The sequence below is a fragment of the Leptonychotes weddellii genome, chromosome 1 (assembly GCF_054177405.1).
Source record: "Leptonychotes weddellii isolate Sample4059 chromosome 1, ASM5417740v2, whole genome shotgun sequence".
In the NCBI taxonomy this organism is placed as follows: domain Eukaryota; kingdom Metazoa; phylum Chordata; class Mammalia; order Carnivora; family Phocidae; genus Leptonychotes; species Leptonychotes weddellii.
In genome coordinates, this window is record NC_138369.1 from 39,581,141 (window position 1) to 39,598,846 (window position 17,706).

General features: G+C 41.4%; 1 protein-coding gene across 9 annotated transcripts in view; it reads right to left on the minus strand.

Moving 5' to 3' along the window:
* The window catches only part of SUMF1 (sulfatase modifying factor 1), a 93,984-nt gene that overhangs the window by 25,250 nt on the left and 51,028 nt on the right, over positions 1-17,706 (minus strand). For 7 of the 9 annotated variants that reach the window (XM_081821212.1, XM_081821174.1, XM_081821186.1 and 4 more), the window contains one exon: positions 16,538-16,651. The exons of 1 other annotated variant lie outside the window; for it this stretch is intronic. In XM_081821212.1, coding sequence (XP_081677338.1) covers positions 16,538-16,651 — 114 coding nt within the window. Of the gene's footprint in view, positions 1-199; positions 15,501-16,537; positions 16,652-17,706 lie in introns of those variants that run through there. One more of the 9 variants, XM_081821225.1, reaches the window with a different exon arrangement.

Here is a 17,706-nt window from a genome sequence, read left to right on the forward strand (position 1 = left end):
AAGCTGTCAGTTCGCACAGGCTCCCACAGATATGGTTCCAGCAGCCTGAAGTTGAGGATAAAAGACAATCATCCAGCCACCCATCTGAAGGACTTCACGCATGCTGAAGCAGCACCCTGATAAATAAGCAAGTACCTGCCGCAACAGGCAGCTCAGAAACAAACACGAGCAGCATGTTTATCTTTTTTTTCCTGAAGCCTTCGCTCATGTATCTTCTAAAAGGAGTCTCAATCACCTCAACCAATTTTTAAAGAAAGGAACTCTCAGCCGACATTAGGTTAGAGCATACTAACTCACCATCTCATTTGAGCCTCACAGGAGGCTTGGGAAGCAGCAAGTATCTTTATCCCCATTTTAAACATGAGAAATACTGAAACTCAGAAAGATGAAATACATGGAGCGCCCAAGGCCCCACAGCCAGCAAGTGACAGGGCCAGGAGTCGAGGTCCGACCCACCTCTGTGTCTGCCCAGCTTGACTGTCCTCCAAGCTCAGTAGCAACTCTGCCCAAAATGCATGTATGAAGAAAAGTCAAATCCCACTAACTCACTCTTTTTACCCAATGTCAAACATGTCAAAGGATTTTAAGCGTAGGTAGATGAAACCATTACTTCAAATAAAGCTTTTTCAGTTAGGTATAATTTCTTTATCCCCTAGCGCAACGACCTATGAAGAAGGGACTGCAATTAGCTTTATTTAGACATTGCATGAGGAGAGGAAAGTCATGATGTCCAAAGAAAGGTCAAAGAAAGAAAACTAGGGATCAGACTGGAAAGAACAGCACATTAAATACAAAAACCAAATTAACAACCCCCACAGCGTTTTGTCTGTCAAACCAGCATGCCCTGGGTGGTGATTGGCCTGTTAGTAAAATGAATGAAAACAGCCATTTCTTCCATGCTACTCATTTCACCCATGCTAGGTTAAAATGGAAGAGAATTTTCAAAACTGTACTAAATTTGCTCACTTTGTGGTGATTTCTCCATTTTCCAGTAAAAAAAAAAGTCACTTCATAGCCCAAGCTCTACAGTAACAATTCTTGCTTCTGGGGTAATGCATAAAATCAGATATTTAAAACACTGATTCTAGGTATAGCAGCTTATAATAGCAACTAGTACTTAACTGAGCACATATTATAAGCAGGTATTGCTTTTAATGTTTGTAATATTTAAAATGATCTTCTGATATAGGTTTGATTATTGATAAGGCAACCACATAATTTATTGTCCAAGTAAAGATAATTTGGGGAACAAAAGGAAAAAGCTATTAACAATTGTGCCAGGCACAGCCACAAACCACAAATGTTTAGACACGCAATCATTAGCCTCATTTTACAGATGGAGACGTAAGGAGCAGAAAGGTTAAACAGCCCGTCCAAGGTCACATATCTAGTAAGCCAGGGTTCAAGCCCAAGTCGTCTGGCTCTAGGCTCATACTCAACTGCTCTGCCGTGTGCCCCTGGTGAGCTGACACAGTATCAGATTTTTTAAAAATATATCATTCCATTGTTCAGTTTGAAGCACACAAACGTCTCGGTATTTCACAAGTTCACTGCACGAAAATGACTAAAACCCAAGGAGAACAATGAGTGTGGAGTTCATATTTTTAAAAAACAAAGACGTTCATTTGTTGTTAGATATGCAGCTGAAACATGCCCCTTGTTAGATGTGCTTCTCTTAATCACTTCTCTCAGCATGGAATATCTGCTTATTTCACCCAGGAATAAATCCATATTAACAATCCACAGCAACACCTACCACTTGGACATGCATACTCAGATTGATACCACAGATGCCTTTAGTGGTTTCACTGGCTCAAACCGCACTGGGTTTGGGGATCTTAACCTTATACCATAGAAGCAACTGTTCCATTTCATAGACCTGCTGTGTAAAAATATCACCTTCCCTTGTGTATTGTTGGAATGGTTTTCAAAAACTTCCAAGGACAAATCATGTCCCAGAAATATGGTGATAAGTAAGGAGTTCAATAGTTTCATTACTATAGGCACCATAAAACCTCAATGAGCCACAACATCAGGCAGATACGTAGAAAGTGTTTGTGTGAATATACAAGACCGCTTGCGGACATGTTTTTTAAGGGAACATGATACTGGTGTGTTTCACATCATCCCTTTTCTCAAATTCCTCAGTGACACCACTGTCTTCTTACACTTACAGTTCTTCCTGCATCTTCCCTCAGACAACTGCAAGGTTTGCTTCAATGCTCCAGTGAGTGTCTCTGTCAGATGGCACTTCACCAGATGGGCTGAAAGATCATGCCCTCCCTCCACCCACCATCACTATCTCTCCTCTTACCTCATATATCCCTTTCTTCCTAGCTGTGGTATAATAAAAAATAAACATTTGGTCCTTGTCCCTGGTTCCTGGTAGAAGGCTCCTAAAGTCTTTGGGATGTCCCAAGTGATGACTGTCTTTCTTTTGTAAGATAATGAGATGTTTCATTAGGGACAGGGGTTAGGTGTGTAGCTACCTTCAGGATGGGGCCTGGCTGCCAGAAAGACCAAGCCATTACAGGGCTTGGAACTTTCAGGACCACCCTTGACCTCCAGGGAGGGGAGGGGGGCTGGACTTTGGTCACCAATGGCCAATGATTTGCTCAATCATGCTTACTTAATTAAACATCTGTAAAAACCCTCTAAACAACAGGGTTCAGAGAGCTACCAAGTTGAACAATCGGAGGTGCTGGGAAGTTGGAATTGTTGTAGTAAATTACCCAGCCTGAAGGGGAGATCAGGAGAACCCCCAAGTCTGTAATCTGCTGGGCAGAAGTGTGCCTATTGTGGTGATCTCATTTGGAGCAGGCATCTGAAATGAGAGCAGCCTTGTGGGACTGAGCCCTTGATCTGTAGTGTCTGATACTGACTCTGGAAAGAAAAAGTGCTGGGCTTACGACACATTACAAGCAGGAAGTATCAGTGAGAAAACTGCGGAGATCCCACAGGATGAGCCATGGCAGGAGGCATCACCAGGGAGCCAACACACAGGCGAGGAAGGCAGGGCAACCAGCGTCTAGTCCTGGTTCTGTCACTTTACTCTTGGCTTGAGTGTCCTCCCTTGTGAAATTCAGGTGCTGCACTAGAAACCCTACGAAGTCCTTTCTTTACCTCCATCAGCACGAGCTGGTGGATACATCCCCATATCCTTGCACCTTAAGGTTTCCCCATCCCAAATCACTTTGCTGGATTTGGACAGTGGTGATGGTTGCACAACAGTTTGATTGTACTCCAGGGATTCTTTCCAATTCTTGCCAAGATGAGAGGTAAGCAACACAACTGTCTTTCAGGTGCCTTATTCAAGGACCTGAACTTTTTTTTTTTTAATTGTTGTGAAATACACATAACATAAAAGTTACCATTTCACCCATTTTTTTTAACATTTTATTTATTTATTTTGATGGAGAGAGAGAGACAGAGACAGCGAAAGAGGGAACACAAGCAGGAGTAGGAGAGGGAGAAGCAGGCTTCCCGCTGAGCAAGGACCCCGATGCGGGGCTCGATCCCAGGACCCTGGGGCCATGACCTGAGCCGAAGGCAGAGACTTAACAACTGAGCCACCCAGGAGCCCCCCATTTCATCCATTTTTAAGTACAAGTTGATCCTTCAACAACAAGGTTTTGAACTGCACAAATCCACTCATAGACGGATTTTTTTTTTCAATAAATACACTGCAGTCCTGTAAATGTATTTTCTCTTACTTATTAACATTGTCTTTTCTCTAGCTTACTTTATTGTAAAAATACAGTATACAATATATATAATATACAAAATGTGTGTTAATCGACTGTTAATGACTGTTCAGTCAGTAGCAGGCTATCAATAGTTACCTTATTGGAAGAGCCAAAAGTTGTACGTGGATATTTGATTATGCAGGGTGTCAGTGCCCCTAACCCTCTGTTGCTCAAGTGTCAACTACATACAGTTTGGTGGCATTAAGTACAATCAAACTGTTGTGCAACCATCACCACCGTCCAAATCTAGCACTCTTTTCAGCCTGCAAAACTGAAACTCAACCCATTAAACACTAAGTCCCCGCTCTCGCTTGGCAACCACAAGTGCTAAATGCACAACTGCCATTCTTTCTGTCTCTATGAATCTGACTGTTCTACGTACCTCATTTAAGCAGACTCGTACAATACTTATCTTTTTGTGACTGGCTTATTTCACTTAGCATAATGTCTTCAAGGTTCATCCATGTGATAGCCTGTGTCAGAATTTTCTTCCTTTTTATGGCCAAATAATATTTCATTGCATGTTTGTACCATATTTCCATTAACCATTCATCAGGGGGCACTTAGGTTAGTTCCACCTTTGGCTATGGTAAATAATGCTGCTGTGAAAATGGGTGTACAAATATCTCTTCAAGACCCTGCTCTCAATTCTCTGGGGGAATATATCCCAAAGTGGGGACTGCTGGATCATATAGTTCTATTTTCAATATTTTGAGGAAACCTATGTTGTTTTCCACAGCAAGTCCCAACAATAGTTGGAGCTGAGTTCCAATTTCTCCACATCCTTACCACCACTTATCATTTTCTGTTTTTTAAACAGTAGCCATCCTAGTGGGTATGAGGTGGCCAAGGGCCTCAATTCTTAGAGCCACTCTATCCAACTTCCTGGCAGGAAGCACAGAGAGAGAGAAAGAGAAAAGAGCAGCAAGGTGCTAAGAAAATGGTTACTACTCTCACCTATTAATGGTAGGTATTTATGAGCTGTTGAAAAGGCATGGACTATAGTAATTATGGAAATAAATGGTAATTTTTAACACCATTGTTAAAGACCATGAAATATCTAGGATGAAAACCAGTCAACATAAATATAGAAGAAGCAACTATTAAGAGAAAGTAAGTAGCCTACTGAAACTCTGCAACAAAGAATTAACTTTCTCATCATCTGCTCTATGGAATATGCAGATGGTTTTGTAATTTCAGAAGGCTTAATAGGCTAATAGAACATTCATGGTCTATCCAATGGATTAGTTCTAAAGTACACGTCATCCTAAACAATGCAGGGTATATAGTGCTATCATCCTCAAGGAAAGTAACTTCTGGGCCAACTAGCCAAACCACCAACATCACAGGGTACAGACTACATTTGCTGAAAGGTTTGCTCCATACTCATCCACTTCCATCTCTCATAATAATGGTATAAAACTGTTCAGTCCTACTTACAAAGTCAGATACGGCCCTAAGCACTGCTTGAAGTGAGAAAAATAAAGTGTAGCCTTCTTAAGGATTTCATTTATCACATTCTCTTACTCTCACAATCTTCTGTGTTCTTCAGTGACAACTCATTAGCAAGTTACAAAGACAGTATAAGCAATTAGCTTGAGCCAAGTGGTATTTATAGATAAACATTATTTTCAAAGAATACTTGAAGACTTCCATGATTTTATTTTCAACATCTAGAAAGTAGACAAATGGTAAGGGCCTAATTCCATAAGTTCTGTTGCCTCATTAGAAGCAGTGTGTACTTCCTTTAGTGGCTATAAACTAGAGACTGTCCACAGAAAGAAGCATTATTTATAACTGCACGCTACCAGATGGCTTATCTCCTTATCACATTCCTAAAAAGGTCCAGAACAGGACGCCTGGGTGGCTCAGTTGGTTAAGCGTCTGCCTTCGGCTCAGGTCATGATCCTGGAGTCCCTGGATCGAGTCCCGCATCGGGCTCCCTGCTCGGCAGGGAGCCTGCTTCTCCCTCTGACCCTCCCCCCTCTCATGTGCTGTCTCTCTCATTCTCTCTGTCTCAAATAAATAAATAAAATCTTTAAAAAGGTCCAGAACAAATGTCTTCCATGGATCTGATTTCAGAGTTAGGTATCAGTTCATAGCTTGCTAACTTACTGAAATTAAATTGTCATTACACATGAAACATAGTGGTCATAATTAGATTTGTCAAGGGCTTACTATATACCAGCCACTACATTAAAATTTTTCTTTGCGTTACCTTACTAAAACCTCTCAGTAACTCCACAGGGGTGCTACTATTTCCTTAACCAATGAGGAAGCTGAGTGAGAGTTTAAGTGACTTAATGTAGCCGGCTAAGCTAGGAAAACAGGTCCAACTCCAAAAATGCATGCTTTCAACCATCATGTTATATACTTCTTCCGTACATACACATGTGTATGTAATTAGGTGAGTTTGCTTGATTCTTTAACATCTGCAAGCTCCATGAGGGCAAGGGAATTGTGTCTGCTGGATTCCCCAGAACCCAACATTTGAATCTGGCATTGAGTGGGCTGCCAATAAATTTTCCTGAATGAATAAAAGTATATACTTTTATAGAAATCACACATGTGGATATGTATATGCCTATATTATAAATGTGTCTACATATCCACATGAAAAAAATTCCCAGAATAACCTGGCAGAAAAGATGACTTAACTGTTCTATTTTTCTCTTCTCAATAACATGGTTTTATTTCCAGATCCTTAGGGAAAGAACAAATGAGTCACACGATGGCACAGGGAGTCATGAAAGGTAAGGCTATAGAAATTGGAAACGACACTATATTACTTTTACAATTAATTAACAAGTCAAATTTAGGTACAAAAGCTGATTTGCCAAATCAGTAATTTTTAAAAATAATTTAGTGGAAATAACAGATTAGGAAGGTTAAGGACAGAAAGTTGATTTAAAATCTCAAGATGGAAGGAACGAGAGGCATAATTCCTTGCCTCTCCCTTGCTTTTGGAAGAAGCCACTGCATGACACAGCAATTCACATCTCCTAAATTATCTTCCATATTTATAACACTTCCTGAAATTCCTGACTTAATGTAGGCAGTTTGTGATAAAATACTACAAGGAAGTAAGTAGCCTTTCGTGTTTTGTTTTTCAAATAACATCTGGAGTCCGGTAACACTGTACAAGTCTCAAGATCACAAGACCTGGGATTTAATCCTGACTCTGAAAATCAAATTCAAAATTAGGACAAAGTCAACACCTCTCTCCACTCTATGAATTATCATAAGAAATGAGTCTAAGACCACATGCCTCCTTTTGCACAAGCAGGAATATTTTGAGGATATGAGCAATAAAGGGAGAGAGACTAAGAGAGAGAAAGCACTTTGAGGTGGGGGGGACCTCTACACATGTAAAGAATAAGCACTTTAACTTGACTCCTCACAAAAGCACTAGGCAGCCTGGGGTAAAATCAGGGTGATCACACCTGGATGCCACGTCTGAGGTTTATCTCTTCTTTTGGAACCCAAAACACACTTTAATAATCTAGAAAGCTAATGTGGGGAAGGGCTTGGGCAACTGTCTTCAAGTTGACAGAGACCCCACTTTTTCTTTCCAAACAAGTGGTAATGATTCCACCTATGACTGAGAAGTACCGTGGGAAAATGGTTTATGAATATGGACTGTTGTGTGTCAAAAACTATAAAGACAAGAATTATTCTCTGTGTTGGGAAATACACATGTTAAATTAGCTTTTGGTGACTGCCAAGCATGATAAGATAGAGACCTTGACTGAAAATGTTAAGCGTAAATAAGGCGCTAAGATACTGGAGAGAGTATTGGGAGAGTCATTGTAAAACCAAGAATAAAACTGCCCAGGGGAGCCTGAGTATGCAGAAGATGGGACGAGAAGCCCACAGAGTGGCAGACAGAACGCCATGTATGGCTGAGAAGGGCTGGTCCTGAGAAGGCAGCGTCTAAGCTTCTGGCTGTCAATTCATACCACAGAGCACACTGAGACAGGAGATTAAAACCTCTGCAAATGACCCATTATGTAGGCCTACTTCCACCTAGAATTTTGCAAGTACCCCTCCTCTGGCCAGAAAAGCTGCTCAGACCTGGTCTTTCAGCTTTGGACCCAAATAAATAAGGGAGCATCTGCAAGCCCTACCACGCTCCTTTCTTCTTGGCCCTTTCCAGGTAAGTAGCCTTACACTAATAAGGACACAGAAGTACACAGAGGCACATGGAAAGAATAAACAACCTTTGAGAGGAAGCCGAAACCTGGGCTTTGGTTCTGACTTCCCAAAGGTCAATGGGGCAAAAACTTGCTATTACCATAGAAGTAAGGGACAATAATTAGGGATTTTGAAATTCAAACTCTCCGTAGGCAAGAACTATGATGTTTATGCCTGCCCCTAGCACACAGCATGTGTTCATTAAATGGGTACTAAATAAATGAAAGAAAAAGAACTCAATATGGTCCAGTGAAAAACAGAAGGAAGTGCTGAAGGGGAAAGGATTTTCAAAAAGGAAATGTTCCAACTGAGAGGTACCTGGAAAATAATAAGTGGTTCTAGAGTAATCACTATGTGGCAGGCGCGGTGCTAACTGCTCTAATCTCTTTTTAATCCTGAGAATAACCCAGGTCCTTAAATGTGATTGTTACTCCCATTTTATATATGAGGAAACAGAATCAAAGGATGTCATCCTCTTCCCACAAGTCCCCCATGCCATCAAGTGGCAGAACTATGATGTGGACTTAGGTCTGGATCATTTTTATTTTATTTATTTATTTTTAAAGATTTTATTTATTTATTTGACAGAGAGAGACACAGAGAGAGAGAGAGAACACAAGCAGAGGGAGTGGGAGAGGGAGAAGCAGACCTCCGGCTGAGCAGGGAGCCCGATGCAGGGCTTGATCCCAGGACCCTGGGATCATGACCTGAGCCAAAGGCAGATGCTTAACAACTGAGCTACCCAGGCGTCCCAGGTCTGGATTATTTTTAAACCAGTCCTCTTAACCATGTTACTGCCCGCTGCTTCATCAGCCATTATCTACTCTCCAAGCCAGCACCGGACACCAGGGCAGTGGCCCAAATTTATTATGCCCTAGGAATCGCCTGCTACATCCTTAGCAAAATGTATAGATGAAGCAATAAGCCAGACAAGGGTGAGATGACTCACCTAAGGCCCCACGACATTTTCAAGTTCAATATCAGATGGAAACCCAGGCTACTGACCTCTGCTTTCATCATGTAACAATGGTTCTGCTACTCTGTGCGGCAGGAAGACCCTGACTGAGGATGGCAAATAATCACAGTAGCAAACTCTTCACTCTTTTCATTTAACACTTCTGTTATAACCCTAATCCATTATGCTGACCTTCTGCCATCCCAATCTTAGAACACATGGCTTTTCCTTCCCAGGAGTGCTACACACTGTGAAAAAGATGGCTCATCAAAGCCCTTTTACTGAGCATACCAAGCTAAGAAAGACAATTTACAAGTCATTCTCCAAAGCTCCTAGCTGGTTAGGTAAGAGAAATTCTTTAAACAGCTCTAATGCTCCCATAAGGATGGGAAAAAATACACCTAGCAAAACTAAAAAAACAAGCACACACGGACACAGGCACACACACACACGCACACACACACCTCACTATATTTACTTTCACTCTGAGCACGGAAAGGGCATGACACTTCAGGACTGAAGGGTGAGCGTGGGGCAGCTGCGGCTCAGGGTCCCAGTAGTGGGGCACTTACTTCAAGAAAATGGAAGCAGCAGAGAAAGAAGAGACAAAACTCCTTCTCTGCTTACCATGAATTCCTCAAAGAGCTGCACCCTGTCTTTCCTGTGTTCGGATGTCGAGGTCCTAGCATACTGACCTCACCGACTGCTGCCGTCTCTTCCAAGGGCACCTCCTCAGAAAAGCCCTCCCAGCTCCAACCAGCAGAGAACAGAGGCTCCCACTTCTACCACATCAGCAACAATTCTTACCACAGTGCCCCCTGATGAATCTGGTCACTACCCAACCTCTAGGCTTCTTAACAACCAGGCCTGTCTCATGCATCTTTGCATCCCCAAGACAGCCCTGGGACACAGTAAGTGCTCAGTAAATGCGGGCTGAGCGCCCCGTTCACAGTGTATCAACGACAAAAACACAGCCACGTCTGTCAATTCTAAGAAGCCGGAAGGGAAAGCTACTATCATAAATGACAGTGCTGGCAGTCACAGTGATTGCCATAGGCTGCCTCTCAAGGCCGAAACCCATAAAAAACTGAACTTGATGGAGAGGAGAGATAGGCTTTGCATGAAGTTTCAAAACACAGCTATAAACATAGAGAAAATTCAAAATGGTTTCCCTTCAAACTAAAGAAAGTTACGTAAAAAACAGCTGTATGGCAACAATATCTGGGGAAACAAAGCCTAACATCAATATATATGGGGGAAAGGGGGAAGTTTTATTTGGCTACAAGCTTTCTAGGGCCTGTTGCTGCTGCACTGCTCACAGTAAGAGTAGGAGGGCCCTCGCCTCGATAATAGTGCGAGAGTAGTAATAATGATTAAAACTAAAGCTGCCATGTATCATAGGCTTACTATGAGCAAATATTGTGCGGGGCGATACAAACATTCTCTCCGTCCCTCACGATTCTCTGAAGTAAGACTCATCATCCTCACTTAAGAAAGAAGCAAACCAAGTCCCAGAGAAGTTAAGTGGCTTGCCCAGTGACATACACGGCTAAGCCAGAATTGTAGCAACAAAATTCAAACCCAGTTCTATTGGATTCCACCAACTCACCTCTTAACTGCTGACATAGTCTGAGATCTGATGAGAGAGAATGATGAAAAAGGACTGCCCCAGGATGATTAGCATGTATCGGGGAACATCTAGAATGCTGAGTATGGTTCTGGGTGCCCATTTAGAAAAAGGGACCTTCCCCCCCACCCCGACTCATGTTATTCAGAGGAATGTAACCCAGGTTGCCTTGGATTGGAAACCAAGTTATTCAAGGTGCACCTGAAGGTTGGGGATGCTTATCTAGAAAGAGAAAGATGGAGAGGCACGGGCTGTGACTATCTTCAGGTATCTGGAAAGCTTTCATGTACAAGACAGAAAATGTGTTCTGTGTTCTCACCAAGTGCAGATGAACTGAACCTGCAGGAGAGAATACTTCGGTTAGCCTGCAGAACCTCCCAACAACGAGAACATCTGAGAACACGACAAGTTGCCACAGGGGCTAGAGCGGCTGTCCACAGCCTGTGAGGGGTATCAAAGAAGGGATTCCTGCAGAGGTAGAGGCTGGAGGTGTTCACTTCCCACCTTTAAGAGCCCTGATGCTCCAAACAGAGAGAGGAGGCCGTAATACATTTGAGTGTCCTGCTCTATTTGCTCAGGAAGAGTCAATAGTAACATGAGGCTGTAAAGGTAATTTTACTGTAAAGTAGAAACAGTGTTTTTACGATCTGCCAAATAGCAACTAGATAAGCATTCACTCTTTTCAAGCAAAAAGCAAGTGTTTAGATAATGTGCTTGAAAATGTAGTTACAGGATCTAAATATCTCCGCCATATACATTCAAGCTTATTTCTATTTCTCAGCAGTTTTGTTGTTGTCGTTGGATGATCAACCTTGCTCCAGAACCACAAAGAAAAGTGACAGTGGATAAACATGAGCTTTTCCTCCAGAATGATTTCCATCTTCCACTTGGGAGAAAAAGATAAAATTCTTTTCCTAAACATAGTCCCAAGACGGTGATACTTTGATCACCTTGCTTTCCTCTTGGCACATACTAAATACAATGTAAACCATATTAATTTATCATCAAGTTTAACTCAACTTCATTAACACTTTAAGGCTTTTTTCATTTTTAACACTAGGTTACTTCTCCTTCAAATTAATTTCTGGAAGATACCCCTGAAACATCCTCATTAAGAATATGTGAATGAAGTCCTTAGAGCAGGTAAAAATCCTCAGTCAGGTCCTCCTAGCAGGACCTGGGTCCCCGGTGACTGCTTGCTGCACTGATTCGGCTGTTATGGGGGCAGTCGCTGGGGGTGGCAGGCTCAACTAAGAACAATGATGTGCTACTGACCGGGTTTTTGCCAGGCTGAAACAAGGAGAGACACACACCATTGGCAGAGCAGGACTAGGAGGAGACAGGCTAAGCAGGAGTCTAACATTTTTGCTACGCAAAATTCATTCATTCATGCAGTGGCAGGAGGCCAGAGGAGGGGTTACTGGGAAAAGGAGCAATCAAGTGTGGAGTTTAAAGGATAGATAAAAGTAATGTAAGTCCAAGTCTCAAGGGCCATCATCCAATGGAAAAGGAGTATCTGAGCAGGACTGACCAGTTTGGCACCTGCCAGTACACTGTACGTGTGCATCTCAGGTCAGAGGGAAGGCATGTGCCATGTGTGATGGGCAAGGGCTCAGAGTGTCATTCAAAACCAGCCGAGTACAAACTCTGCAGACAAGGAGGGCTTACGGCCTCCCTGGGCAATTCTATACGGTGACAAAGCAGCCTTGCAAAACAGAACACAGTTCCAAAACTGTCTAGAGCTATACAATCTAATTGAACAATCAAATTCCACACCGACAAAAACAAAACAAAACTCAATCTCTGGCTAATAGAATTTGGTAAGCAGCCAGGATTCATTCAAAGAAGGAATACTTTTTGGAAAACTTTATTCCCACTGGACTTGAATGAACCACGAAGCAAGAGCAAGTTTTTCATTGTAAGGATGACTATGTGATATGCCAACCAAAGGTAATAATAGGAGGAATATCAAGCACTCATTATTTATAAATATCACTTTCTTCCCTTCTGCTTCCCAAAGCCAACATTCCTCATCAATTCTGCTTCACAGAACCATATAATAGCCCAATTAGGTAGCTAAAACATAGGTTAACAAAAATAGTAAACAACCATATTTTGAAGGTATAAAATATTTTCACATGCAACATCATCAAATTTAATTTCACAAATACAATTATTACCAATTTGTAGATAAGGAAAGTTAAGATATTCTAAGTTTAGAGAGATTCCTTTAATATCAAGTGGCAGAGCTATAATCCAAGTTACTCTAATTCCAAGCCCAGAGTTCTTTCCCTTAGAAAAAAAGCTGCCCCAGTGAAACCATATACCTCAGAGTTAGAGTGGGAAAGATCACACCAACCTTTCCCATTATCAGTAAGCAAGTCAGCATGGTACGTGGGTAGTGAGAGTATGCAGGTGTTGGAAGTTAGGGTGCTACAGAAGCTCTACACATTCTTTTACTGAAAGCACTATATACTGCCACAGATTAATAGGGGATTTGGGGTGAGGTAACTGAAGAGGAAAAAAATACTGACCATTTTTTTTAAAAATTTGGTTAAAAGAAGTGGTAGCAGCAATGGTCACACTCTGGATTGTGTCTGTGTGGAAAAGGGTGATGCCATCTTAAACAGCTACAGAAGACACACACACACACACAGAGACACACACACACATGTATCCTCCCCATAACCTCCTACCAGCTAAGACTAAACCAACCCCCACTTCATATGGTCAAATACCTCAGCTTCTCTCGGGACTGTGTGTACAAAGCACACAAGATGTTTCTACCACCTGCTTTTGCCATGAATGACTGCCCAATAAAATAAGCACTAATGATTAACTTTTGCTCCCTGGAAGTCACTGAAGAAGAAAAAGATATTCCCTGGCTAGCCTTTGCATACAGAGCCCTGACTTTTCTTAATCTCCCCCAAAGAAGCTTTAAAATGATTTGCCATTATGAGTTAGTCTTGGAGCTAACATATATGCATGACACTGAAGAGGTCAGTTCCTGAGTCGAAATGTTTACTAATCACATGGATATTTTGGTTCAAAACTCTCCCTGAAAATCTCTGTTTCCAACTAGCCTTTGCTTTTGAAACACCTGAAATATGAATAGTGGTCAAACTCCCTCAAATCTAGGTATCTGGAACTGGCTTTGTTATAGGACCAACTATTATACACCACATTCTTTGCCCAGCACTGGAGATACACAGACCATTAGGGAAAGAGGGCAAGTAAGTTAAGAACTCAGCGAGAAACAGGAGTTTTAACCAAACCAGGTGAGAACTACTGTAGCTGTGAGGAAGTGCAGGGCTCAAATTCCAGAGCAAAGGGAAGCCCAGGGGTGTGAGCCTTTCCCATCCTAACTTAGTTTCACCTAGAGGTCTGTTGATTCACAACGGCAGCAGCTGAGAAGCTGAGCAGAACTTTCAATAGACTCATGGCCTAAGGAAACAAAAAAACTGGACTTCAGGGCCCCTCAAGGAAGAAGAGCCAGAGTAAAACCCCTGACTTTTGGTTGGCATCCTGAAGAACTATAGCCCTCACAGGGACTGAAGCTCAGCTTCAAAACATCCCAATTCCTGACTGGAGTAAGCTCATCTGAAATAGAAGCTTCCAGAGGCAAAGATGAATCCTCTCTAGAGAAAGATCACACTATCCAGACCCCCGATAATATCTACAATCTTTCACATACACTGTGTGGTACTCATTCAAACAGAGCCAGGCATGTGAGGAAACAAGATGTGACCCAAAACCAAGAACAACAGAAGCAGGTCAACGGGGTAGCCAGATACCAGAGTTATCAGATGCAGACTTCAACATACAATGACTAAAACCCGCAGTGAGATAGCGTTATCCATTGACTAGAATAGCTTAAATTAAAAATTTTAACAATACTCAGTGTGAACTTGAAGAATAGTTTCTGTCCTTTTTCTCTGGTTAAGAGAAATAGAGTAAATACAATAAACTGTTAATATATGTTAAATCTAAATGGTAGGTATCTATTATACTATTTTCTGTACTTTTCTGAATTTTTGTTAAATTTTATAATTCAACATTTAAAGAAGAAGTAGAAGGTATGGCTAGAAAGACATCAGCAAGGATTACATTATGTTAGCCTTCAGAAGTTGTGTTCAAGAGTCTGTACTTTCTTCTTTAGACACCAAGAAGCCACTGAAGGGTTTTAAATGGAGGAGTGACAGCATCAGACTTGTTCTCTGTAGAGGTCATTGTGGCTGCCCAGGGCAGAAAGAGGGAAGAAGGGCCCAGCTGGGAGGCTGGTGCCGTCCCATGGATGGGAGATGCCAGTGGCAATGGAAATGTAGGTAGTTGTAAAGATTTGAATGATGGAGTCTGAGTTTTCTAGGAAGTTGGGATTTAGTTCTCCAAACAGACGAATTTTATCCCAGTCAAATCAGGAAGCAAACAAGGTCAGTGTGACACAGAGAGATCTAAAATGAGAACAATTCATAAAGCAAGGACAACATCTAAGATAGAGCCTGGGACTGGGGAAAAGAAGAAAAATGTGAATTTTTCTGTAAATCCTTAGAAGAAACACAAGCAGTTCTAAGAGGGAAAGCTAATAAGCACTCAGCTTGACAACAGATGGTCAGATAGATACATTCACAACTTGCCAGAATTCTGAAGCCTTGTGCACCCCCTTCCAAACATGCAGATGCTTTTATCTGACGGGGGGGGGAGAAGAAAATTCTATTTCTGATTCTGACAGTAAATGCCAAGTCACATTTAGCCAGTAGAGAATGGCGTCTCCCAACCACAAACCTACCGAGAACGTCACAACCTTATTCTCATTTTGGAGAGAAGAGTTGTCTCTGACCGCTACTTCTACCAGCCCTGCCAGAAAGTACGAGGGAAATGAGGGGGGGATGACAGTTTCTGAAGAACTCAGCTTTTTCATCTGCACCCAAGAAAGTAGGTTTATGTCTCCAGATTATTCATGAACAGCCCACGTGTTACTCTGTGAAGAAAAATCAAGCATATCAAACAAATTTATCCTCATATTCTGAAAAATGGCCTGAGGCACAGAGTCTGACAACTTCTTCAATTACTCGAGCTGCTTAACCCTCCATTGAGAAGAGATCAAAGAATTAATTTTCTTTACCATGACTCTTTGTGCCTTTTCCAAAGGTTAAAAATTAAAATTGAGCATATTAAGTTCCCAGTCTAGCTAGTTTGGGTATAAATATATATTCTTGGGTCTGACTTATGAATGTCTAGCTTGTTAGAGATAGGATTTTTAAATGGTTCTTTCCCCCCAATCTGTTCACCCGACAAAAAATATTCAGACACGTTCTTTTTAAAGGAAGTACTTCCCACCTACATGCCCATGTAGTGTCTCAATTTTTGTATATTCTGATGGCACGGCTTGGTTTTAGGGGCAGAGTAGAATACTAGTTGTATTCAACATTCTTCCTATACCAGAGTAAGTAAAACTTAGATAAACATGGTTGTCTTAATTCCCAAGGTATAGGATGCATTGAACTGACATACTGCAGAGTTTGGAAAATAATCACTAAATGACTCAACTTCCTGACTCAACATTCACCAGAAAATACCCTTTCTCATTTTCTCTAAATGATGCCCCTGAATCAAAATTTCAGCCAATCAAAACTCAGGCAATTTGCTGCATGATAAATACCATCTAGCAGATCTCACTAGTTATTACTAAAAACATTAATGAATTTTGCATATTTAGGTATCTCACTCTGATCAAATTTGTGATACTGAATATAATTTCTAAAGTTATAGACAGATTCCCTCAAATAATTATCACCGTTGCAATCCAGCAGCACATAAAACGCTCATAGACATTTCTGCACAATGCTTTAAGCTTGAAATAAGAGACATGTGCTTAATATTAATATCCCTTTGGGGGAAATTCCAAGATGAATTTCAAGAGCATACAAATACTCCCCAGAAACACATGAAATTCTTGCCACAGGCTGCCACAGGGATGGAGTATCTCACGATACTCAGTGTGAGTATGATACTTACTGGGTTAAGCGTTTTTTCAACAGAATGGTGAACAGTCCACCAGTCTGAAGTCCATTCCCACGCGTTCCCTACTATATTGTATAAGCCATAACCATTGGGAGGAAAGGCGTCAACCTAAAAATTAAGAAAAGGGAAAATGCTGTCAAACTACTCAAAGTTTAGAAAAGATCTTTGCTGCAGAAATGCACTAAAAGAGCTTTAACTTCAAAGTATGAATATTGATTTTCATCCCGACAGTCAAAATGCAATTTGGCCAATGTGAAAACCAAGAAAGAGACCGTTTTCGGCTTTGAGTCCTCAAGGGGAGTTTAGAAACCTAAGGAGAGTTTGTATTACATGGTAGGAGAGCCAACAAAACTATTCCTAATAGAGAGACTAATAATGACCATAAGCTGAATCTGTATCTGATGGGGGGAGGGGGATAGATGACATTTCAACCCTCAAAAGCATTACAGAAACATCATATTAGACCCAGTGTAAGTCTTGTCATCAGAACTAAGGTATGTGGCCACATAGTGTCTTTTAGCACTGAAAGCCGCTAAGCCACTTCTGTCCTCTCCACCAGCCCACTCCAACTCACTATCTTATCTTTAAGCCTCAGACTTTATCATCAAAACACTGAGGGGACTTGTTTTTCTAAAGAAAATGTGAATTCATTATCAAGCATATTTGTAAGAGAAGGTTTGCAGTCAGTCTCCAGAATCTGGAAGTATGAGCCCAACTGTACTGATTTGCCAGCAAGCAGTTATATCACATTTCAAAGGCAGGTCAGACAATCTGCCACATAATATTGTCACAGACACAGAGCCAAAGTATAAAGCTTTTTTAAGAAGGAGGGAGGGGAGAGGGACAAGAAAAAAAACTTTAATTGAGCAACAGTAAGTACAGACAATTATGCTACTGTGTGTATTCAACTTAAAATGTTTTCCCAATGTTTTTCCAATGGCAATTCTCAAACATAAACAAAAATTTCATTAAAAAAAATCAAGTTACCTAAAAATCTTTTTTTTAAGATTTTATTTATTTGAAAGAGAACACAAGCAGGGGGAGGGGCAAAGGGAGGGGGAGGAGCAGACACCCTGCTGAGCAAGGAGTCCGAAGGGGCTCAATCCCAGGACCAGAGGGAGATCAAGACCTGAGTCGAAGGCAGACGCTTAACCCGCTAAGCC